The sequence below is a fragment of the Pithys albifrons genome, chromosome 7 (assembly GCF_047495875.1).
Source record: "Pithys albifrons albifrons isolate INPA30051 chromosome 7, PitAlb_v1, whole genome shotgun sequence".
In the NCBI taxonomy this organism is placed as follows: domain Eukaryota; kingdom Metazoa; phylum Chordata; class Aves; order Passeriformes; family Thamnophilidae; genus Pithys; species Pithys albifrons.
The window spans coordinates 61120790-61143895 of NC_092464.1; the positions used below are offsets into that span (position 1 = coordinate 61120790).

Below are 23106 nucleotides of genomic sequence, written 5' to 3' on the forward strand. Positions count from 1 at the left end.
AGCACTTCAGCATGGGCCCTTAGCAGAAGGCTACTGCACCTGATGTTAACTGCAGCACAATTGTCACAATCACAAAAGGCACAAAAAAAATCTACCTATAGTTCTTCCTTAAAGCAATTTTTTTATCTAACTTCATCTATCATTCATTCATCACTTACTTTTTCACTTCTATTTTGTTTTTCTCTTTTTATTTTCATTATTGTTCTCCCTCGGAGTTTTTTATTGAACTCTTTTTTTTTTTTCTCTTTTTTTTCCACTGTTCATGCCCCCTTTTTATTTTTTGAACCAGGAACAGACACTTAATTGCTGCTCTGTTCTGTAATGTAACAAGCTTAACCCTATTTACTATCAGTACCAGTTAACAATACACTCACAGCTATAAACGTAGCCTTACTCTAATGATTTAAACCTTTACCAAATTAACATTACTCTGCCAACTCAATTGACACTTTAACTCTTAACATTATTCTGCTTAACTTCTTAACCTCTTAACAAATTAAAAACATTATTGCAATAACTGAACATCCTTATTTGCTTAAGAAATGACAAACATTATTCTATTAGCTTAACAACTTAATTTTCTTAACAAAAGAAAAAACATTGTTCTATCTGCTTAACGTCATTATTTCCTTAACAAATGAACAAACCTTCCTGCAGGCATTGTCATTGGTGCACCAAAGAGCTTAAAAACCTTAACAGAAATATAACACCACCAAACAACACCTTTCTATAAACTGATTATGCTGCATTAAGTTCTACATTCATGAGAACAGATCTTAACACTTCTAATTCTTGTAATTCTAGTGTTTCTTGCAATAAATATGCATTTCTGTATCTAAAAGAACAAATCTTAACCATTCTAATGCCATATAACTAAAACCATTACCTGTTTTAATTCACTTCGGTACTCATAGAAACAGCCTTTTGAAAGTTCCTAATACCATCAGATGGAAATACATCATTTTCTATCTGGTGTTATGGATTTGAATCTGAGGGATAGAAAGTTTTCTCCAAATTATTAAAGGGTTACAATACTCTATAACTTTTTAACAAGAACCAAATTAACAAAGGAATCAATTCAACAGGAGATTTCTTCAAGGCTTCTGTGTTGCTCTCTGCGTTGCTCAAGGAAGGTGCTGCGTTCTGTCTTTGCATGATGTATTGTAGAGCTGTGATCAAAGGGCACCAGGTCTCTGTTTCGCTGTGCCAAAGACAGGCTGGGCTGTTTGCTAAAGTGAGTCCGACTGGGTTTGTTTTGACTACAATACCCAGAGTCCTTTATGAATGGACGACATTACTCAGCAGTCTGTACAAGAACCTGATGATGTAGTGCAAAGCTCCACCTGTCCGAACTACAATAACCATGAGCCTTTGCAAGACTCGTGCATGGCAGAAAGCTCGGTGACATAATGAGAGGGAGCCGCCCTCTCCCCATCGGAGGGCAGGCTGGGCCCTCCCTGCTCGGAGCGGGAATTTGCCATTTTAAACTGCGCTGCAAAAATTCTCTCGCATGGGCAAACTGGAAAACGGCTGGAAACAAACTTTTGCAGCCTCCCAGAGGAAAGAACAAAGCAAAACAGAGTCAAGAGAGCAATTTTCAGCAACTTGCGGCTTTTTAGCAGGCTGAGGAGAAAATGTGGAGCTTGAAGACAGAACAGGACAAAGCCCACGTGCTGCGAGATGGCCAACAGCTGCATTCAGGGTTATATTGTCCCTTGCAAGTACAGATTTGTGTCCCATATCCCGTTTTTTGATGTCTGTCTTTCTATTGCCAACTCTGGAAGCCCCTGCACGGCTGTAGGGGGGTTGGGGGGCAAAAATCGGTGTTCCCAAGGCTACGAGAAACAGCAATGGCAAGCGGGAGGTGGGGAGGAAGCAACATTCCCAAGGCAGCAGGAGCCGAAGCCATGGCATGGCTGGAGCAGGCGGCGAGCCCGTGGAGAGTGGGAGTGGGGAAGCGGCGGCGTTGGCCAGGGCTGGGGGGAGGAGGCGGTGGCTCTGACAGAGAACGGAGCCGGACCTGCGGTGTGCCCGGGGCGAGCAGAGAACGGTGCTGGGGGAGACGAGACCTCACAGCTGTGCAAGCCCTTGAGACAAAACCTTTCCAGGGCACACAGAGATGGCAGAGCCAAGGGTGAGCTGGGAAAACAAAGCAAGTCCTGGTTCTCTGGTTCTCTCTGGTTCTCCTCTTGTGCTACAGGAGGTCTGTGCACCACTGGATTGGTCTCCAGAGGGAAGGTTCCAAACCTTGGGAATGGTTCAATGGGTCCCTCTTCAATGCCCTGTACATTCCATCTTCTCCTGGAGAGCAAAATGTTGAGCTGGGCTGGGGCTGAGTGCAGGAAGGCACAGGTAGATCCAGATCTAAGGAGGTGGGAACTGCTTTTCCTGGTTGTGCCAAAGCCCTGGGACACAGCCCATGGATTTGTGGGATGCAGGTGCTGGTGGAGGTTGAGGCCATGCCAGGATGAAGCCCATGGGAATATCCCCTCCTTTGAGGGGTGGGAGGCAGTTTGCTCTGCCTGTGGGAGGTTTGCTGGGGAGGGTGGTCCCTGCTCCTGCAGCACTCCCTGGGATTGGGAATCCTTCCCTGAGCTATGGCTGTGCTCTGGGTGCAGATTTGGCATCCAGGGCGATGGCCAATGTGCCTACACCAACTCCCATGGGATCAGCAGAGACTGGTGCTCCCAGAGGAAATTCTCCATCTGCAGCCACCCCTAGAGGAGCCCCAGTGGGGTTTGGAAGGATCCAGGAACCCAGAATTCCACCTGAAACTTCCCTCTTGACAAAGATCCACCACCAGCTGCCCTTAATCTCACACAACCATGAGTGTCCCTCTGGTTTATATTTAAATTTTAATTTGGAGCACTGGAAACTCCTCCTGGCGACAACACAGAGGGAGTCCCTGGGTATTTGCAAGCACCATCAGGGTGGAGAGAGGGACCTGCAGTGGCTCAGCACCCAAACCCACATCAATCAGCCCCTGCTGGCAGCTCTCCCCTCCTGCCCATCAGGAATTGCCACTGCCCAGGAGCTGCTCCCTGCTGGAAATTCAGGGGGAATCTGCTCCAGTCCCTGCCTGGAGCTGGGCTCTCATGGATTTGGGGGAGTATTACCATGGACTCAAGGGGGGTTTATCCCTTTTGGATGCCTCACCTTGTCCCTGCAGCAGCCACACCACGATGCCCACCAGGACCAGTGTCCCAACCCCTCCAGGTCCCAGCAGAGCCCAGAACCAGAGAGGACCTGCAATGGGACCATACTGGGAGCGAGGGAGGAAGCAGCTCTTCTTCCTCTGTGCTCCCTGCTCTGCTTTTAATGCTCTGCCTCAGCTGAAGGTCCCCAACATCCCTCTGCTCAGCGAGGAAACCTCCCAAGGCTCTCTGGGAGCCCAGAAAAGCCACAAGGTGCCTCTTTGTTCACTTGTCCCAGCAAAGCTGCTGAGCCTCAGAGCTCAGTCCCTCCCTCTCCTGCCCTGAGCTGCCCCCAGAGGTGTCCTGGGGAGGGGAAGACCCCCAAGCCAAGCCCTGGGGATGTTTGGAGTGATCCCAGAGGGGGCTGCAGGGCCCCCCAGCCCTGCTGAGCAGGTGAAGCCCTGCACGGTGTCCGTGGGCACTGGCTGTATTTTCCATCCTTCCCAAGGAAATGGGGTGAGAAGAACAAAACCTGCTGGTGCCAACACTGTGCCCCAGGCTGGGGGTGGGCAGCAAACCCTCTGGAGGGCAAAGCATTGGGGTTTGGCCACCAGCAGCTGAGGAAAAGGCACACAAGGTCCTTTTCTTCCCCAGGATTTCCTGCAGGGAAGGGATCCAGCCCCATCAGGGACATTGGCCCCTCCAAACCCGTCCCCCCAAGCAGAGCCCCCCTGGGATGGGGCAGAGGGGCCGAGGGACGTCATTCACCAGGGCCCCTCCAGGGCACAGCAGGGCTGGCACAGATGGGGGTCAGTGCCCTGTCCCTGCCCCCGGGACATTGGGATCCGGGATAACGGGGGGTTTGGCCCCTCTGGAGCAGGAGCAGAGCCCGGCAGGGGGGTGGGCTCGTGTCCCTCCAGGCTCTGAGTCGCTGTCCATGTGTCACCGCGGCCGCAGGAGCCACAAAGAGCCACTGCCGAGGGTGAAGCTGCTCCGAGGGGTGTGAAGGGGCTGTGGGGGGAGAGAGGAAGGTGCTGAAAGGGCTCCTGGAGGTACATCCCCCTCCTCCTCCTCCTCTTCTTCCTCCTCCCTTTCAGTGACATGGAGTAATATAGACATTATGATGTAAATATATTACATATTATTCTATAATTATTATACTTACTAAAATATTGTTATTGTATTAGAATATTACTAAAATACTATTTAAAATATAGTTTAATTCTAATTATTTGATTATATTGTCATTCCATAATTTGCTTTATTTATTTATATAATTTATATATATATAAAATATAATTCTAGTTTTACTAATACTTTAATTCTAATATTTGATTATCTTTTCAGTATGTGATTTTAATAGTTATTTATTTTCCTAGTAATTTACATATTTTTACACCTTTTATATATTTATATATTTTACTTAATTAATATTTTTATTTTAATAATTCATTTTTATTCACAGATAAATCTAATCTATAATTTCATTAGTTGCGACTTATTAAATGTATTCTTAATTAAATTATGCATTAGTAATTTTTTGTTGATTAATTATTATCCCACTGTGCCCTGTGCCCCCCATATGCCAAATAACCAACCCCACTGTGCCCTGTGCCCCCCATGTGCCAAATAACCAACCCCACTGTTCCCTGTGCCCCCCATATGCCAAATAACCAACCCCACTGTGCCTGTGCCCCCAGCCCTTGGTCTGCAGAGCGTTGCCAGAGGAACAGAAACCTTTGCACAGACCCCACAAACTCAGGGAGAGGGATCAGGGCACAAAATGGGTCTGAAATGAAGCAAAGCTGCTTTTTATCCCAACAGGCCTGGGACAGTCCCCCCTGGGGGGTGCTGGGTGTGTTGTTCACCCGTCTCCACTCCTGCCCTGCCCTCACTCCAACCCACACTGGCTGCAGGTTCCTGCCTGGAACAGCCTTGGGGTTCTCCTGGGAAATGGAGGTGACCAGTTGTTCCAAAAATCTCTCTGGGGAGAGTTTGATGGGATGCAAAGCCACTGAGGAAATGGGAATCCCAAATCCATGGGACACTTGGACCATTTTATGACCAATTCCCAACCTTGCCCCCTCCTTTTTCTTCAGCTTTTTTGGGTGGTAATCCCAGTTTAGGGCCAGTCCCAGAACGCCCAGCACCATCTTTTTATAGAGATAAAAATACTTCTATTTTTTTTCCTCATGTATCCAAAACCTGAAGGAAAAAAAAAAAGGGAAAAAAAGAAAAAGTAGGAATTTTCCCAGTTTCTTCCAGTATCAGGAAACGGGATAAAAAAGGATAACCCCAAAATCCCAGTAGGAAAAACTATGCCATTACTTTTATTTTTTAAAAGTTTACTATAATTTCTTTTTATTATGTCTTTATATTTCATTCTAGTTTTTACTTTTCTGATTTTTTCATTTTTTTCCTTTTTTAGTTTGTATTTTTTCCCATACTCTCAAGTTTATTCTTATTCTTCTTTCACTCACAGTCACCTTTACACCCTTACAGAAGATGCTGTGCTGACCTGCCCTTCCCACAGCCTTTCTTTGGTGCTGTCAAGCCACGGATTGCAAGAAAAACCTCAAAAACGATTTAAAATAAATGAGATTTTGTGGTTAAACCCCGCAGTGGGTGACTCAGTTACAAAACACTTATTTTTGAAGGGTTTACATTAAGGAAATGATCAAAAGGGCTGGAGGGAACCGCGCTGGGTCCTCGTGGCCGCTCCAGGGTCACCTCGGGGACCCTCCGAGCAGAGCGACCCCCTCCTGCACGCCCAAATCCACATTTTTGGATAATCTGCCCTGTCCAGCTGAGGAGAAAAGCTGGAAAAGTTGGGAAAGGGCTGAAAAGCAGCTGGAGCTGGAGGGTGGAGCTGCAGGAAAATTCCCCAGGGAAAATACTCCATTAAGAGTAAATCGAAATAATTATTAATTCTTTGAATACTTCTCGGTTTGGTTTTGCAGCACGTCGGGGCCGGGAGGAGCCAGAAGAGGGGTTAGAAAGACAAAATTTAATCGGGGGAGAAATACTTAATATTAAGGAGAAAATTTAATTGACGGGATTTTAATGCAGGAAGATTATTCTGACTGGAGAGGAAATTTAATTGGGGCAGAAAACCTTAATGAGGGGATAAAGCTTTACTCGGAGAGAGAAGATTTTAATTGGGAAAGAAAAGTAAGATTGGGAAGGACCCTTTAATTAGGGGGAGAAAGTTTAATTTTCAGTTAGTTGTAATTAGAAAGGAAATTTTATTTCGGGGGGGAAACATTATTGGAGAAAAAAAGTTTGAGCGAGAAAACGTTAATTATGGGACGAAACGTTTAATTGGAGGCAGAAAATTTAATGAGGAAGTTTGATCATTATAATGAAACTTTAATTTCGGGGCGGGGGTAAATTTAATCGTTCGGAGGAAATTTCACACGTTTATTCTCCCTCGAATCCCGGTCGTAGAGACACAGGAGCCTCTGTGGGAGCCTGCGCGGAGTTCAAACGGCTTTGGGAAGAATTCAGGGGTATTTTGGGAGAATTCCGAAGTACCTCGGGAGCTTTCAAGTATTTTGGAGCACTCGCAAGTATTTGAGGAGGTTTCTGTTATTTAGTGAGAATTCAGAGATAGCGGAGAGGGAGAAATTCAGATCTATTCGGGTGTATTTTGGAGGAATTCTTCAGGGCTCTCGAGACACGCGTGGGTCTCTGTCCGCGCTTCCCTCCCAGCTCGAATCTGCCCAAGTTGATCCAAACCCGCTGTTGTGCCCCGAATTTGCCGCCAGCGGTTGCCCCGCTGCTCCAATCCCCGCCCGGGCTGTGGCACTGAGATGCGGCTGCTCGGCCGGGCAGGTCACGGGACAAAGAGTTTATTAAAAGGGGTTTTAGTGCATGGAGGCGATTTCCCGGCGTGTCTCGGCTCGGCGGGGCCCGGGCCGTGCGGGGGGAGCTGGTTGGGAACTGCGGGGCGGCCCCAGCGCGGTGCCCTCGGGCTGAGCGGAGCCGGGTGGGAACAACCTCCCGATGCCCCCCCGGTGCCCTCGGGGTGAGCGGAGCCGGCTGGGAACAACCCCCCGATGTCCCCCCGGTGCCCTCGAGCTGAGCGGAGCCGGCTGGGAACAATCCCCCAGTGCCCCCGGTGCCCTCGGGCTGAGCGGAGCCGGCTGGGAACAACCCTCCGATGTCCCCCCGGTGCCCTCGGGCTGAGCGGACCCGGCTGGGAACACCCCGCTCGTTTCCGCCGCTCCAGCCGCTTCCCGGCTCCGGCTCTGCCGCCGCTCGGCCCCGGTCAGTCCCTCGTGGCGGCTCTTTGGGTGTTACGGGCCGGCGGGGACCCCTCGGTGCCGCTCATCGCCCCCTCACACCCCCCGGGGCCGCCCCGCTGATCGCTCGGGGCAGCTCTTTGAGGTACCGGGCGGCACAAACCCCTTGTCTCAGATGTTTTATTCCGTATATTTTTTCGCTATATTTTATTCTGTATGTCCTGCTGTGCGGCTCCTTCGGTGACACGGGACAGTGGAGACTCCCCGGTGCGGTTCTTTTGTTGTATTTTATTCTGTGTATTGTATTCCGTTCACGCTTTCCGTCCCTCGGTGCCGCCCTTCTGTTCCCGCCCAGTGATGCGGCTTTTTCGGCGACACCGAACACCGTCCGACCTCACGGTGCCATCCCCGCCGCTCCCTCGGGGCAGCTCTTTTTAGGTGTTTTTTCGATTTATTTTATTGTCTCTAATTGTTTGTATTCACAGCTCGCCTGTCCCGCTGTGCAGCTCCTTCAGTGACACGGGACGGCCGGGACCCCTCCGTGCCGGTCCCCAGCCCCTCACACTCCCCGCTCCCTCGGGGCAGCTCTTTTAGATCCGGGGCGGCGGGGACCCCCCGAGCGCGGCTTTTGATTCTATTGATTTTATTCTCTGTGCTTAATTCCAGTCACCCCTCGCCCTTCCCTCGGTGCAGCCCTTTGACACCACCCGACAGCGGGTCCCTCGGGGCAGCTCTTTCGGTGACTCGGGAAAGCTCTTTTAGTGTATTTTATTCTACTCTCTATATTTTATTCCATTCCATTTTATTCCCGCACCCCACCCAGGGCGACTATTTCACCGCCGCTCCTCCTCACTCGTCTCGCCGTGCAGTTCTTTCAGTTATCGGGTGGCGGAGACTCCCCCGGTGCGGCTCTTTTGTTTTACTTTGTTTTATCCTCTGCATTTTATTCTCTTCAGACCTCGCCCCCACCTCCGGTGACTCCCGACAGGGCCCGTCCCGCGGGGCGGCTCGTCAGTGCCGGCCGGGACCCCTCAGTGCCGATCTCTGTTCCATTTCCTTCATTATGTGCTTTGTATTCGCACTTCGCTCGTCCCGCGGGGCGGCTCTTCAGTGACACGGGGGGCGGGGACCCCTCGGTGCAGCGTTTTGTTTATTTTATTTATTTTATTTTATTTTATTTTATTTTATTTTATTTTATTTTATTTTATTTTATTTTATTTTATGTAGTTTCCTCCATCCCCACCCGCCCGTCCCTCGGGCAGCTCTTCCAGGCGCGGGCGGCGCAGACCCCCCGGGGCGGCTCTTTGGTTGTATTTTCCACTGCTCTCTGTTTTTCATTCCATCCCCTCCCGCCCGTCCCGCGGGGCGGCTCATTCAGTGCCACGGCCTGGCTGGGACCCCTCGGGGCGGGTCCCCCAGGGCCCTTCCCCTTCCCCTTCCCCTTCCCCTCCCCGTTCCCGCCGGGGTTCCCCGCCCGCCCCTCCCCGGCACGACCCGGCGGTGCCGCTGCCGGAGCCGGAGCGGCTGCGACGCGACTTCCCCGCGCTCCAGGGCCGGACTGAGGGGGTCTCGCCTCAGTTCTCTTTGGTTTGTTCTTCCCAAGCTGGGGAAAACCGATTTATGGTCCTTTCTGACGCAAATCTGTTCCCTCCTCTGCTCGGCCAAAGGGATCTGGGGCTGTTTTCCCTTTTAGGGGCAAATAAAACCAATGCCCTGAGTCCTGGCAGGAGCAGCAGCCCTGCAGCCTGTGGAGCCCGTGCTGGCCTGTGCCTGTCAGACGAACAAAGACAGTAATGAATCAGTGGTTAATTAACCTAATAAAGTGCTCCTAATTAGAGGGCAGGATAAATGAGTCCCCAGGGCTGGAACTGAATACGTGCCAGTTCCACAAGACTGTATTTGTATATTTTTTAAATACATCTGATATTTATTGCTTGATTTCAACATTTTATGAATCAATTATATTTTATTGATTCTCCTCTCTTAGAGGTCAGGATCAACATCTTGATCTTTTATTTTCACCATTCTGGGAAGTGAGAAACACTTTTCTCCTCTCAGTACCTTGTGCTGCAACTCCTTGTCCTTTCCCCTGGTTTTCCTTCCTCTGGATACAAACCCCCCACACCCCATCCCAGGGGTGCAGGGACTGGGGGTCGTGTCTGCTGGGCCCCCAGATTGGTGGGGGTGCTGATGGGGGTGGGCTGATGCCACCCCTCGGGTCCCCAAGGGCTGCTCAGGGTGGGCAAACTGAGGCCCAGACTGAGGGAGGAGCAGCTGGGGGGGCTGTTCTCCAGGCTCTGATTGGCTGCTGTCCCACCCCCAACGCTGGGACCCCCAAAGGAAAGAGTTTTTTTTGGGAATGCTCAGCTCCTCCTGCCCCTGCTCAGGGGGGCTGCAGGGACTTGGGGGGTCTCCCCAGGGAGCTTTGCCCCAGGACACCCTGCCTCGGGCTCTGGGCATGGGGGGTGATGGATGCCTTGAGTCCCCCCCCGTTTTCCATGCCCCTTCCTTGAACACAGGATCTCACCGCAGCCGCCCCCACTGTCCCATTGGGGCCCTGACGGCCACCCTGGCGCTGTCCCTTGTGCTGGGCAGGGAGTTGCCCCCAGGGGCTTTTGGGGGGATGCTGCCCCTTCCCACCCCATCCCTGATGTCCCTGACAGGGCTCGGCATCCCCCTCTGCAGTGTCCTGGTGGGTGGCACAGAGGGGACAGCCCACTTGTCCCAGCCTGAACGGCATCTCCGGGAGCTGCGCAGGATCCTGTGCCCCCCGCCAGGTCACCCACCCCCCCGGGGTCCCCTCAAGGCAGGGACAGGGTGTGACAGCCCAGGGAGAGCTCAGGGTCACATGGAGCCTGGAGAAAATGGGGCTGGGACAGACGCTCAGGGGGGATGTGGGAGCCAAACGGGGTGGATGTGGGAGCTGAGTAAGGGGATGTGGGAACCAGCGCTGCCATCCCTGTCCAACAATCACCTGCACAAATGAACGAGGCCCTTTCCTGGCTCTGCTCTCTGGTGGCCTCAAGCACCTGATGAACAGGGAGCAAAATCCCCTGACACCCTCCCGCGTCCCTTCCTGGGGATTTCTTCCCCCCCACCCCCGTGGGGTGTGTCCCAAGGCTGCTTCCAGGGCTGCTGCAGCAGCACCTTTGGGGGGTCAGGGTTAGGGGTCCCTGAGAGCCCTGGATGCAGCCCCAGGTGAGCAAAGCCCCCCTGAGCACAGCCAGGGGTGTCCCCGCCCTGCTGCAGGGACAGACCCCCGGCCCCAGCACCACCTCTGCCCTCCCCAGCTCTGCCCCTCCCTCTGCACTGGGCAGAGGGCACAGGAAACATCTGCATCCCCCTCCTGCTTCCCAGCCCAGGAACAGCTTTGGAGCTGCAGCTGCTGCTCAGCACCCACAGCTGGGGCTGCTTTTCTTTGCCCTCTTGTGCTGGGAGAGAGAAGGAGCCTTTCCCTGGAGCAGAGGCCCTGCCAAGGGCTGGGAAATGGTTCTGGGTGGGGAAGGCTGGTGGGTTCCATCCCCCCTGACCCACTGGGGGCCGGTGGGGGAAGGGCTGGAGGGGCCCTTGGGAGGGGTTTGGGAGCTGCTGCGTCCCCACCCAGAGGAATCTCCTGGAGCTTTGATCCAAAACAGGCCTGGGGGTGGGTGGGACTCAACAAATCTGGGAGAGAGGAAAGGAGGGGAAATCTGTAAGGGAGAGACATTTCTGTGCTTCCATCACCTCTTTCCCCCCCTTCCCCCCCCTTGGTTTCCACGCCAATATGCCCCAAGCTGCAGCCTGGAGCAGGAGGGATTTGGGGATGGGGGACAGGAACAAAATGCTGCATCAGTGAAACCTTATTGAAAATTCCAGCATTTGGACAGGGAAAAACATCCTTTTGGGTCTTCCCTTTGCAAACACAGGCAGGGGGTCCTCACCAGGAAAATCTTTACCTGTGGGGGAAGTACCAGGTGCAGGGGCTGGGAATAATTTTATTTACTGTGGTGATTGTAAGAACACCTGCTGGGCATTGATGTGGGGGGTTTATAGAGTTTTAATAAGTACAGAAACCCTTTGCAGTTGCCACTGACTCGACAGCAGCAGCCACAGGTATTTCCACTCAGTCAGTTGATCCTTGTTCTGTTTAATTGACTTTTTTCTTTTAAATATTGCACAAATCGCTCCTATGGGATGAGTTTTCCTTTGCTGAGGAGAGCTGTGAGTGCCTGGGAGGATTATCAGCTCTCTGTGCTTTATTTTAGGAGCACAGGAGCATCCTGGCAAAGCCCTGGGCTGGAGCAGGAGCTGTGCAGGCCCCGGGAGCTCGGGGTGTTGTCCGAGCTGAGGTGGTGGCAGGAGGAGCTGAGGGTGCCCCTGTCCCCTCTGTGCCCCCCCAGGGGTGGCAGCGCCTTCCCCAGCCCTTCCTCCCTGCGGGCTGGCCTTGCCCAGCTGCCAGGCTGTGGCTCCAGGCCTGGCTGGCCCCGGGAGGGGCTGGCACTGCCTCCTGCTCTGGAGCAGCGCTGGGACCCCGGGGCACGTTCATCCCCCCGGGCTCTGCCTTGCCCAGGGTGCCCTGGGCGGGAGCACAGCCAGGCTGGTGCTGAGGGTGTCCCCGGGGCAGGAGCAGCTGGGAGGGTCCCAGCCCCGTGCTCAGCACCCCCCACCCCCCACCCTGGCCTGGTTTAACCCCGGGGGCAGCTGATCCCTCCCAGCTGCTCACACACTCTGCTCCACCCTGGGCTGGGGGACACAATCCAAGGGGGAAATGCCAATCCCCACGGGCTCAGCTGGGACAGTTTAATAAGGAAACCAAACCCAACCACATGATGGAAAAAGTCACAGGGGCTCCATCCCCAGCTCATTTTCCACCCCCAAACTCACATTTTCCTCAGATTGGAGACACTTGGACCATTTCATGAAACAACCACCAATTCCCAACATTGTCCCCTCTTTTTCCTTCATGTTTTTGGGTGTTAAGCCCAATTTTGGGCCGGCCCTGGAACCCTCCAGCAGTTCCTGTTTATAGAGGTACAAGGATTTATTTTCTCATGTATCCAAAACCTGGGGGGAAAATGGAAAAAAAATCAGAAAATTTCCGCAGTTTGTTTCAGCATCAAGAAAGAGGATAAAAGAGGATAATCCCAAACCCACAGGGGAGCAGGGCAAGGACTTCAACCCCTCTCCCTGAGCAGCAGCACCAACAACTGGCTGGGACCCCCATTCCCAGCTCCCTGCCCCGCTGAGGGGGGAGGAGGAGAACTGGGAAGGAGGGAGGGGTGGGGGGAAGGGCTTGGTCGGGTCTAGTTCTCCTTCTCCTGCTCTCATTCCGGCAGTACCAATTTAATTCCCACGCCCGCTGGGAGTCTGATTTGCCCGCGCTGGTGCTCGGGGAGGGATCTCTCCCGCTCCCCACGCCAAGTGCCGAGCCCTCCGTTGGATTTTCCCTGCCCTGCCCGCCGGCAGAGGGACGGAGAGCGGCTTTCGTGGGTGCCGCCCCCAGGCAGGGCCCCCGCGCCCCCCGAGCTGTCCCGCAGCTCCCTCCTCAGCCGGCCCGGATCCATGTGCTGGCAGAGCCCGGGCAGCATCTCGGCGGCTCCGCAGGGCACTCGCTGCTCCCTGCGGGCTCCCAGGGACCCCCCCGGCCTCCCCTGTGCCCCCCTCAGCCCCTCCCTGCCCATCCCCTCGGAGCGCCGAGCCCGGCCCCGCTCGCGGCTCCCTCGGCCCTCGACAGCAGCAGCGGAGCCCGCGGGGCCCGACCCAGCGCCAGGCCCGGCCCGGCAGCGGCGGAGCGGGGGCTGCGGCGGGGGGAGCGCCCGGGGCACCGCAGCGGGACTGACCGATCCTGCCTTACCCGGCCCTGTCTGGCCCTGCCCGGCCCCATCTAACCCGGCCCGGCCCTGCCCGGGCTCTTCTGCCGATCGGGGCGGGCGGGGAAGTTCCGCCCGGGAAACGATGGGCGGGCCCGACGGGGCGGGGCTGGAAGAAAGCGCCGAACGCCCATTGGCTGCTGTGCCTGTCACTGTTCCGTCCTGAGTGTCTATTGGTTATTTCCGCCGTCACTCCTCGCATTTCCCGCGGTCCCGTCCCGGAGCTCTCCCCGGTCCCTCCCGCAGCTCCTTCTCGGACCCACAGCCTGACCCACAGCCTGTAAACAATTTAAACCTTCTTAATCCTTCTTTAACCTTCTTAATCCTTCCCCACAGCTGGCAAACAACCTTCACATTCTCTATCATTCCCCCTCACAGCTCTCTGAGCCAATTTTAGCTGCCCTCAAAACCCTAAACCAGAACTCCAAAACAAGAACTGGTTCTTACTGGTCCTTTCCTCTGCCCTCCCCTGCAGTGGCTCCATCACAGCAGCTGAGTCTCACCTGTGCAAACTAAGCCAGTTCCTGCTCAGGGTGGGAATTGGGGAGTGGGAAATGCCTGATTTGGGGCTCTTTCCTGCCAGGAAAGTCAAGCACAATTTTCCCTTTGCCGGGTTTAGGTGATTTCAGCCTTCAGAGAACCAGGACTCGCTTTGTTTTCCCAGCTCACCCTTGGCTCTGCCATCTCTGTGTGCCCTGGAAAGGTTTTGTCTCAAGGACTTGCACAGCTCTGAGGTGTTTTCAGTCCAGGCCCCCCAGGTCACCCCACAAGGTGCTTCAGCCCCACCTGAGCCCACCCCCTGTCTCCCCACCCTGTGCAGGGCAGCTCGTGGAGCCCCCAGGATAGGGGATGGTCCCTCTGGACCTGCCTCCCGAGGGGCTTCTGCCACCACTGGGGGGCACAGAGGGGACAGGGGCACCCTCAGCTCCTCCTGCCATGAGCTGATCTCAGACAACACCCCGAGCTCTCAGGGCCTGGACAGCTCCTGCTCCATCCCGGGGCTGTCCCATGATGCTCCCATGGCTGAAATATAAACCCACAAAAAGCTGATAATCCCCCAAACTCTCCCCCCACAGGCATTTTTCTAAGCCTGTTTCTTTCCTCAAGGCTGTTTTTTGTTCACTGTTTCCTGTCCCAGCCTGTGCTCAGCCGCATTATTGCTGTGACCTCCCACATCAGCACATTTTCCCATTGTGTTCATTGCTTTTCCTAAACTCTTCTCCTGCTTTCCCCAAGACAAAGTTAAAAATTAACAGGTTCAGCAAAGCAAAACTGACCCCATGAGAACAGTTTGTAGAATATTTATAAGAACATAAACAGAGAAAGAGGACAAGAATCCACTGGCACAGAATGTGGATGCTGCTGGTGGGTCACTGGGAGCTGCAAAGAGTTTCCATATTAATTAAAACTATGTATAAACCCTGATATCAACAAATTCCAATTATTACCAGTCCTTACCCAGCAGTTCCTCCACAGGTAAATATTCTCCAGGTAAGAACCATCTACCTGTGCCTGCAAAGTAGGAACCAAGTGGATAATTTTTCCCACCCAAACACTTGATTTTGAATAAGGTTTAATTGATGCAGTGATTTTTACTGTTCTCAGCCCCAAATTCCTGCTGCCCCAGGCTGCACTTTAGGGCGTTTGGGGGTGAAAAACAGGTGGGGGAGGAAGAGGAGGAGAAAACATCTAGTGTGGAACAGCAGAGAAACTTGTCATGGAAAATACTCCCAAACACTCTGAGTTTGGAGCAAATACAGGACTTTTGTGCACCAAAGAGCATTTCAAAACTATTACAGCCCAATATAGTTGTGGCCTTTTGTTTTGCTGCCCAGGGAAGGGAAATGAGTCCACGAGTGCATGTGGGAATTATTCACAGGGGCTTTTCTCCAGTGACCAAAAGAGAGGGAATCCAAACAGTCTACAGGAATGTCCACTTTTTATCAGAAAATAAAAGAGTAATTCAGCCCTTACCTGAGGTGTCCCTGCAAGGAGACACCTGGGGGGTCACTGGGACCCCAAGGTGGGACCCACAGGCTGGGCTGGGCTGGAGGGGGAGGCCCAGGGGAGATGGAGCAGGACAGGGAGGAGAAATCTGCCTATTATTGCTCCCCTAGTGCCACATCCTCCTTCCCCCTCACAAATTCTCTCTGGATATGGCACAGCAATCACGGGAAGAGAAAACTAAACTCAAATCCCAATTTGCTTCATCCTGATCCAGCCCAGCCCCCATAGCCCCGATCCATCCCACACCCCCATCCCGGTCCATCCCAGCCCCCATCCCAGTCCATCCCAGACCGCGTCTGTGTTTCAGTCCCAGCATGGCTTGTGTTGGGAGGGACCATAAAGCCCACCCCGCCCCACCCGTGCCCCGCCGGGGACATCTCCCACCAGCCCAGGGGGCTCCAAGCCCGGTCCCACCGGCCAGGGACACTCCTGGGGACGGGGCGGCCAAACCTGTCGGGCCGAGCGGAACCGGGACGGGCCAGCGCTGCTGCGGCCCCGGCTCTGAGCGAGGGGGAAGGAGGAGCCCTCGGGCAGCCGCTCCCTCCGCGGGCCCTGGGAAGGAGACACGGCGGGGCACGGGGGGCGAGCCCTTCGGGTCCCACCTGCGCCGGGGCCGCGTCCGAGCCGAGCCGAGCCGAGCCGAGCCGAGGCGAGTGCCCGCCCCCCGCCCGCACTTTGTACAGAACCCGCCTCCCTCTCCGAAACCCCCGCGGTTTGCGGGAAACAGCCCTGGCGATGTGCCCGGAGCCGCCCCTTGAGCATTTCCAGCCCTGGCGATGTGCCCGGAGCCGCCGCTGGAGCATTCCCAGCCCTGGCGATGTGCCCGGAGCCGCCCCTTGAGCATTCCCACCCTGGCGATGTGCCCGGAGCCGCCCCTGGAGCATTCCCACCCTGGCGATGTGCCCGGAGCCGCCCCTTGAGCATTCCCACCCTGGCGATGTGCCCGGGCTCCGGGAGCGCAGGGAATCGCTGCTATTCCGACCCGGCTGGAGCTCCGTGTGCCCCTGAGCTGGAGCGACTGTGCCCTGCGGAGGAGCCCGGGATGGGGCAGAGACCCCCCCGCAGCCCGGGAGGAGCCCAGGCCGGAGCAGGGGATGCCCCAAGGAGGCCGAGCCCCCGCGGGAGCCCCTGCAGAGCCCCAGGAGCAAAGCCCTGGTGTCCAGGGCTGCCCCCCCGGCCCAGCGGGGCGGGTTTAACCCCAAACTCTGCAGCCAAGCCTGTCCCGGGGCAGCGGCCGCTCCGTGACAGCGACACGGCCCAGAGCGGTGCCGGCAGGGACTGAGGGCAGGGGGGCACAGGGACCCTCCGGCGCCCCTCGCTGCCCACGGGGGGGAACGAACGTTCCCGGCGGTGACATCCAGGGCAGGAACCAGCCATGCCATGGCCCTCGGCTGCTCCCTGTCCCCGGGGCCATTCCCTGTCCCTGGCCATTCCCTGTCCCTGAACATTCCCTGTCCCTGGCCATCCCCTGTCCCCAGGCCCATTCCCTGTCCGTCGCCAGTCACTGTGTCTGGCCATTCCCTGTCCCTGGCCATTCCCTGTTCCCAGGACCATTCCCTGTCCCCAGGGCCATTCCCTATTCCTTGGCCATTTCCTGTCCCTGGCCATTCCCTGTTCCCAGGACCATTCCCTGTCCCTGCCCATTCCCTGTCCCCAGGGCCATTCCCTATTCCTTGGCCATTTCCTGTCCCTGGCCATTCCCTGTCCCTGGCCAAACCCTGACCCTGGACATTCCCTTTTATTGGCCATTCCCTGTCCCTGGCCATTCCCTGTCCCTCGGCTCTGCAGGGCCGGGGGTGTCAGTGGGACTCGGGGGGTCCCTGCTCGGCCCTGGCTCAGAACTGCGGCCCCGGCCAGGCCCGAGGGGCCCTGGGGGAGAACAACCCTGAGCCCCAGCTGGGCCAGAGCCACCCAGTTCCACCCAGTGGGGCCCAGGGCATTCCCAGCATGGGCCCAGTGGCTCCCGGTCACCTCCAATGTGGCCCCACTCACCCCCATATGATCCCAGTCACCTCTAGCATGACCTCAGGTGCCCCCAACATGGTCCCATCTGCTCTCAGAATGCTTCTAGTCACTCCCAGTATGATGCCAGTATGACCCCAGTTGCCCTCAGTGTGGTCCCAGTTGTTCCCAGTATGATCTCTGTTGTCCCAGTTCTGGTCCCATTGGGCCCCGATCCTGGTCCCGGTGTATCCCGGTGCCCCCGCCTATCCCACTCCACCCCAGTCCATCCCAGCCTGTCCCGCTCCGTCCCGGTCCCTTCCCGGCACCGCCGCCCTTTCCCGATCCCGCCCCCGAACCAGCGTGTTTAAGGCCGAGTTTCACCGCAGGGCGCGGGAGTTCAGCCCAGCCCGGCCCGGGGGTCCCGCAATTCGTGGCCGTGGAGGGTCCCAGGGTGTCCCGGGGGGATCCAGAGGGGTCCCAGGAGGGGTCCCAAAGGGGATCCAGATGAATTCCCGGGAATTCCCCCGTCACCGCCCCCCCCCGCCCTCCCTCGGACACTTTCGCTTTCCCGTCTCACAACCTGCGCCACCGGGATCTGCCCGGAGACCGATGACGTCACAGGCGGATCGGGCTGCCATTGGCGATCAGGAAAACAGCACAGCCAATCGCGCGGCCGGAGGCGGCTCTGTGGGCGGGGCCTGGTCCGGGTCCGGGCCCGGCGGGGCCGCAGCGGAGCAGCGCGATGGCCCCAGCGCTGAGTCTGGGGGCGCTCCTGGGGCTGCTGGGGCTCCTGGGGGCCCCGAGAGGGGCGACGGAGGGTAAGTGGGACCCTCGGAGCGGGAAACTCCGGAACTGCCATGCCCGGGCACCGAGAACACCTTGAACCCCCGTTTCCGGGCACGGGAACCTCTCTGAACTCCCATTCCCGGGCATCGGGACCCCCCTGAACCCCCATTCCCGGGCAGGAGAATTCCCCTCCACCCCCATTCCCGGCCACTGGGACCCTCCTGCAGCCCCTCCTGCAGCACTTGGACCCCTCCCTAAACCCCCTTTTTTGGCACCGAGACCCCTGAAACCCCATTCCTGGGCACGGGAAACCTCATGAAGTGGAATTCCTGGACATGGGAACCCCCTTGAACCTCTGTTCCTGCGAAGGGAACCCCCCAAACCACATTCCCGGGATGGAGGCCCCCCTGAAACCCCGTTCCCGGCCACGGGAGACCCCTTGAGCCCCCATTCCGTGGGCACGGGGACCGTGCTACACCCCCTTATCCAGCACTGGGATGCCCTGGATCCCCATTCCTGGGCAACGGGACCCCCCTGAGCCCCCATTCCCGGCCACAGAGAAATCCCTGAACCCCCATTCCCGGGCACCGGGACCCCCTTAACCCCCTATTCCTGGGCACTGGAACCCCTCTCCCCAAACTCCCTCCCGCAGTACCGGGACCCTCCTAAACACCCTTGTCCAGCACCGGGACCCCTGAACGCCCATTCCTGGGCACGGGAAACCTCCTGAAACGCAATTCCTGGACATGGGGACCCCCTTGATCCTCCCTAAATCTCCACTCCTGGGAAGGAGACTTCCCTGAACCCCCATTCCCGGGCACAGGAAACCCCTTGAGCCCCCATTCCTGGGCACTGGGACACCCTGAGCCACCTTACCCCTTACTTGGACCACCTGAACCCCCATTTCTGAACAAGGGCCCCCCCTGCACCCCATCCCCGGCTCCAGGACCCCCCTGAGCCCCTTTACTCTGAACAAATACCCCACTCCAATCCCTTTTCCAGCCATCCTGCCTCTCCCAGCCCCCTGATCCTCCCTTTTCCTTGACCTTGGGTCCCCCTGAACCCCCATTCTTGCCATTCCCAGCTCGCAGACCCCACTTTCCTCAACACTGGGGACCCCTGGACTGCCCTTTCCTGGGCACAGGGACCCCCCAGGCCCTCTGTCTCTCCTTTCCCAGTCCCATCCCCCCCTTTCTTTGAACCTTTGACCCTTCCCGACTTTCCTGGCTCTCCCAGTCCCACATCCTTGACCCTTGGACCTCCCAAACCCGCCAGTCTTACAGTTCCCCCAGTTTTCCACTTCCTGCTCTTCCTGCAGGGGGTCCCAGGCACTGGAACCCCCCTGGCTGCAATTCCTGGGCACTGGGGCCCCACTGCACCCCCATTTCCTGGCACCAGGACCCTCTGCAACCTCCCATCCAGCACCATAACTCCCCTGTACCCCGTTATCCTGTAGCAGTACCCCCCTGCACCCCCTTTCCTGGCCATCCCACTTCTCCCAGACCCTCCTTTTCCTTGATCCTAAGACCCCCTGACCCCTACTCCTGCCTTTCCCAGCCCCTCCTTTCCTCTACACCAAGAACCTCCAGAACCCCCATTCCCAGCCATCCCAGGTCTCTCCTTCTCATGACGTCCCTCTTCTCAACACTGGGGACTCCTGGACCCCTCCGCCCCCCCCTTTCCTGGGCACAGGGAGCCCCTGGACCTCCCATTCCACCTCTCCCAGTCCCTGCACCCCCCATTCCTTTACCCTTGGATCCCCGTGGATCCTCCCTTGTTCAGCACCAGGACCCTTCCAAACCCCCCTTATCCTGCACCAGTATTGTCCTGTGTACCCTTTTCCAGCCATTTTTCCTCTCCCAGCACCCCTTTTCTTTGATCCTGGGACCCCCTGGACCCCCATTCCTGCCTTTACCAACCTTCAGACCTCACTTTCCTCAACACTGGGGACCCCTGGACTGCCCTTTCCTGGGCACAGGGACCCCTGAACCTCCATCACACATCTCCCCGTGCCCTCACTCCCCTTTCCTTGACACTGGGACCCCCCTGAACCTCCATTCCTGGGCATGGGGACCCCCCCTGCACCTCTTATTCAGCACCCAGACCCCCTAACCCCCTATGTTTGCAACTGGGACCCCGCTGTACTCCCATTCCTGGGCACGAGCACCCTCCTACACCCCCCTATATGGCAGCAAGACCACCCTGAGCTTCCATTCCCGTACACAGGGACCCCCTTGCGCCCCTTTATCCTGCACCAACACCCCCTGCACTCTGTTTCTTGGCCATTCTGGGTCTCCCCACCCTGTGATCCCCTTTCCCTGACCCTGAGGGCCCCTGGATCCCCCTTTCCTGGACAAAGGTCCCTCTTGGACTCCCTGTTCCACCTCTCCCAATCCCTGTACCCTCCTTTTCCTTGACTCTGGGACCCCCCCTGAGTCCCCAGTCCTGTGCAGTGGGACCCCGGCACCGACACTCCCTGCACCAACTTCCCTGGGATCCCCAAAGCCCCTTCCTGCCCAGTTCCTCCGTTCCTTGACCGGTGACCCCCCCAGGCCCCCAAATCTCTGTGTCCCCCCAGTTCTCCACTCCCTGCGGTACCAGTACGTGGCGGTGTCAGAGCCCAGCCCGGGGGTCCCTCAGTTCATGGAAATGGGGTTCCTGGATGGGATCCCCATCACCCGCTACGACAGCGAGCGGGGGCAGGTGGAGCCACAGACGCCGTGGATGGAGAAGGGAGCTGAGCTGGGATATTGGGATGGACAGACTGAGATCAACGAGAGGAACCAGCACTGGGCTGCCGACGGCCTGGAGATACTGCGGGGCCGGTACAACCAGAGTGGGGGTGAGTGGGGGCAGCTGGGAATGGGGGAGTTCTGTGGGGCTGGGATGGGATCTGTGGGACTGGGATGGGGTCTGTGGGTTTCAGGTGCATCTGTGGGGCTGGGATGGGATCTGTGGTGCTATGAGAGATCTGTGGGCTGGAGGGGGATCTTTGAGGCTGGGGACGATCTGTGGGTCTCGGGAGCTCTTTGGGTCTGGGCTTAGATCTGAAGGTCAGGGGGATTTGTGGGGCTGTGCTGGGATCTTGGGCTGGGATGGGATCTGTGGGTCTGGGGGGCATCTGTGCTGCTGGAGATGGAGTTTGTAAGTCGAAGGAGGGGATCTGTGGGACTGTGGTGGGATCTGTGGAGCTTGGGGGGGATATGAGAGGCTGGGCTGGGATCTGTGGGGCTGGGGGGGATATGAGGGGCTGAGGGCCATCAGTGGGTCTGGGGCAGATCTGTGGGACTGAGGTGGCTCTTTGAGGCTGGAGGGGTTTTGTGGGACTGAGATGGGATCTGTGGGGCTGGGTTGCAATCCATGGTCCTATGGCAGATCTCTGGGCTGGAGGGGGTCTGTGGGGCAGCGGGGGGCAGGATCTGTGGGGCTCAGATGGGGTCTGTGGGAATGGGAGGGATCTGTGGGGCTGGGATGGGATTTGTGGGGCTGGTATGGGTTCTGTGGGACTGGGAGGGATCTGTGAGTCTGGGATAGGAGCTGTGAGACTGAGATGGGATCTGTGGGGCTGAGGTGCATCTATGGGGCTGGGATGTATTTGTGGGGCTGGAATGCCATCTGTGGAGCTATGGGAGATCTCTGGGCTGGAGGGGGAATCTTTGGGGCTGGGGGAGATCTGTAGGGTTGGGGTGCATCTCTGGGGCTGGGATGGAATCTCTGAGGCTTGGGGGGATCTGTGTGGCTGGGATGGGATCTGTGGGTCTGGGAGCAATCTCTGTGGCTGGGATGAGATCTGTGGGTCTGGGATAGGATCTGTGGGGCTGGGATGGGACCTGTGGGGCTGGGATATGGATCTGTTGGTCTGGGATGTGATCTGTGAGTCTGGGATGAATCTGTGAGCCAGGGGGGACCTGTGGGGCTGGGGGGGATCTGTGGAGCTGAGATGGTATCTGTGGGGCTGGGGTGGGACCTGTGGGGCTGGGATGAGATCTCTGGGTCTAGGGGGCATCTGTGGGGCTGGGATGAGATCTGTGGGGCTGGGGTGTTTGTTACCTGTGGGGCTGGGTGGGAATCCATGGGGATCCAAGGGGCTGGGATAAGACTCCATCACACTCTGGGTGGGGCTCTGTGGGGCTGGGACACAATTCCAGGGGGCTCTGTGGGTCCATTTCCCCCCAGGTCTCCACACACTGCAGCGGATTATTGGCTGTGATGTCCTGTCTGACGGGACCGTCCGTGGATCCTACCGGTTTGGCTACGACGGGCGGGATTTCCTCTCCTTCGAGCTGGGATCCAAGAGCTTCGTGGCGGCCGACGGCGCTGCCCAGGTCACCAAGAGGAAATGGGAACACGAAGGGTTTGAGGTGGAGAGGCAGACAAATTACCTGGAGCACATCTGTCCAGAAGGGCTGCGGAGATTCGTCAGATACGGGCAGGAGGCACTGGAGCACAAAGGTGGGGATGGAATTCCCATTGAAATGTGGGATTTGGGAATGGAGGACTTGGGAATGTGGTAATATGCATAGGAATTCCATGGATGGATCTCAGCCCCATCCCATTGCCATGGGAATTCCATGGGCAGATGACATTGCCACCCCATCCTCATGGGAATTCCATGGTTGGATGTCACCATTATCCCATTCCAGGGCCCCCCGATGTCCATGTCTCCGGCAAAGAGGAACACGGGATCCTGACGTTGTCCTGCCACACATACGGATTCTACCCTGGCGTCATCGGGATCAGCTGGATGAAAGGGGATGAAATCCGGGATCAGGAGACGGAGTGGGGCGGGATCGTTCCCAACAGCGACGGCACCTTCCACAGCTGGGCCAGGATCGAGGCGCTGCCGGGGGAGCGGGAGCAGTACCGGTGCCGGGTGGAGCACGCCGGGATGCCGGAACCCGGGATCTTCGCCTGGGGTGAGGCTGGGAATGTGGAATGTGGGAACTGGGCATTTGGGAACAGGGAATTTGGGAATGTGGAGAAGTGGGTTGGGGGTTCCCTTCCCCCTCCTCACACTTCCACCCTTCCCAGAGCCAGAATCCAACTGGAATTCCACCCCAGTGGTGGTCGCCCTGTCCGTCATCGCTGCCATCATCATCATCAGCCTCATGGGATTCGCTGTCTGGAAGCTCCAATCCGGTA

At 56.8% G+C, this 23106-nt stretch overlaps 2 protein-coding genes and 1 long non-coding RNA gene across 6 annotated transcripts in view; 1 reads left to right on the forward strand and 2 right to left on the reverse strand.

Annotated features, from left to right (window-relative positions):
• LOC139673847 (class I histocompatibility antigen, F10 alpha chain-like) overlaps positions 1–23106 on the reverse strand; it is a 283320-nt gene that overhangs the window by 193970 nt on the left and 66244 nt on the right. The gene's annotated exons all lie outside the window — the stretch shown is intronic.
• On the reverse strand, positions 8879–15341 carry LOC139673917 (uncharacterized). The gene is made up of 5 exons (XR_011698235.1): positions 15202–15341; positions 14686–14739; positions 13212–13505; positions 12242–12421; positions 8879–9148 (listed from the first exon to the last, which is right to left on the reverse strand). It is a non-coding gene; the product is annotated as an uncharacterized lncRNA (long non-coding RNA).
• Positions 17877–23106, forward strand: part of LOC139673846 (class I histocompatibility antigen, F10 alpha chain-like) — a 327584-nt gene continuing 322354 nt past the window's right edge. For all 4 annotated transcript variants that reach the window (XM_071559721.1, XM_071559723.1, XM_071559720.1 and 1 more), the window contains exons 1-5: positions 17877–17996; positions 20543–20806; positions 22141–22416; positions 22608–22880; positions 22996–23103. In XM_071559721.1, coding sequence (XP_071415822.1) covers positions 17921–17996; positions 20543–20806; positions 22141–22416; positions 22608–22880; positions 22996–23103 — 997 coding nt within the window. In that variant the 5' untranslated portion in view covers positions 17877–17920. The remainder of the gene's footprint in view (positions 17997–20542; positions 20807–22140; positions 22417–22607; positions 22881–22995; positions 23104–23106) is intronic.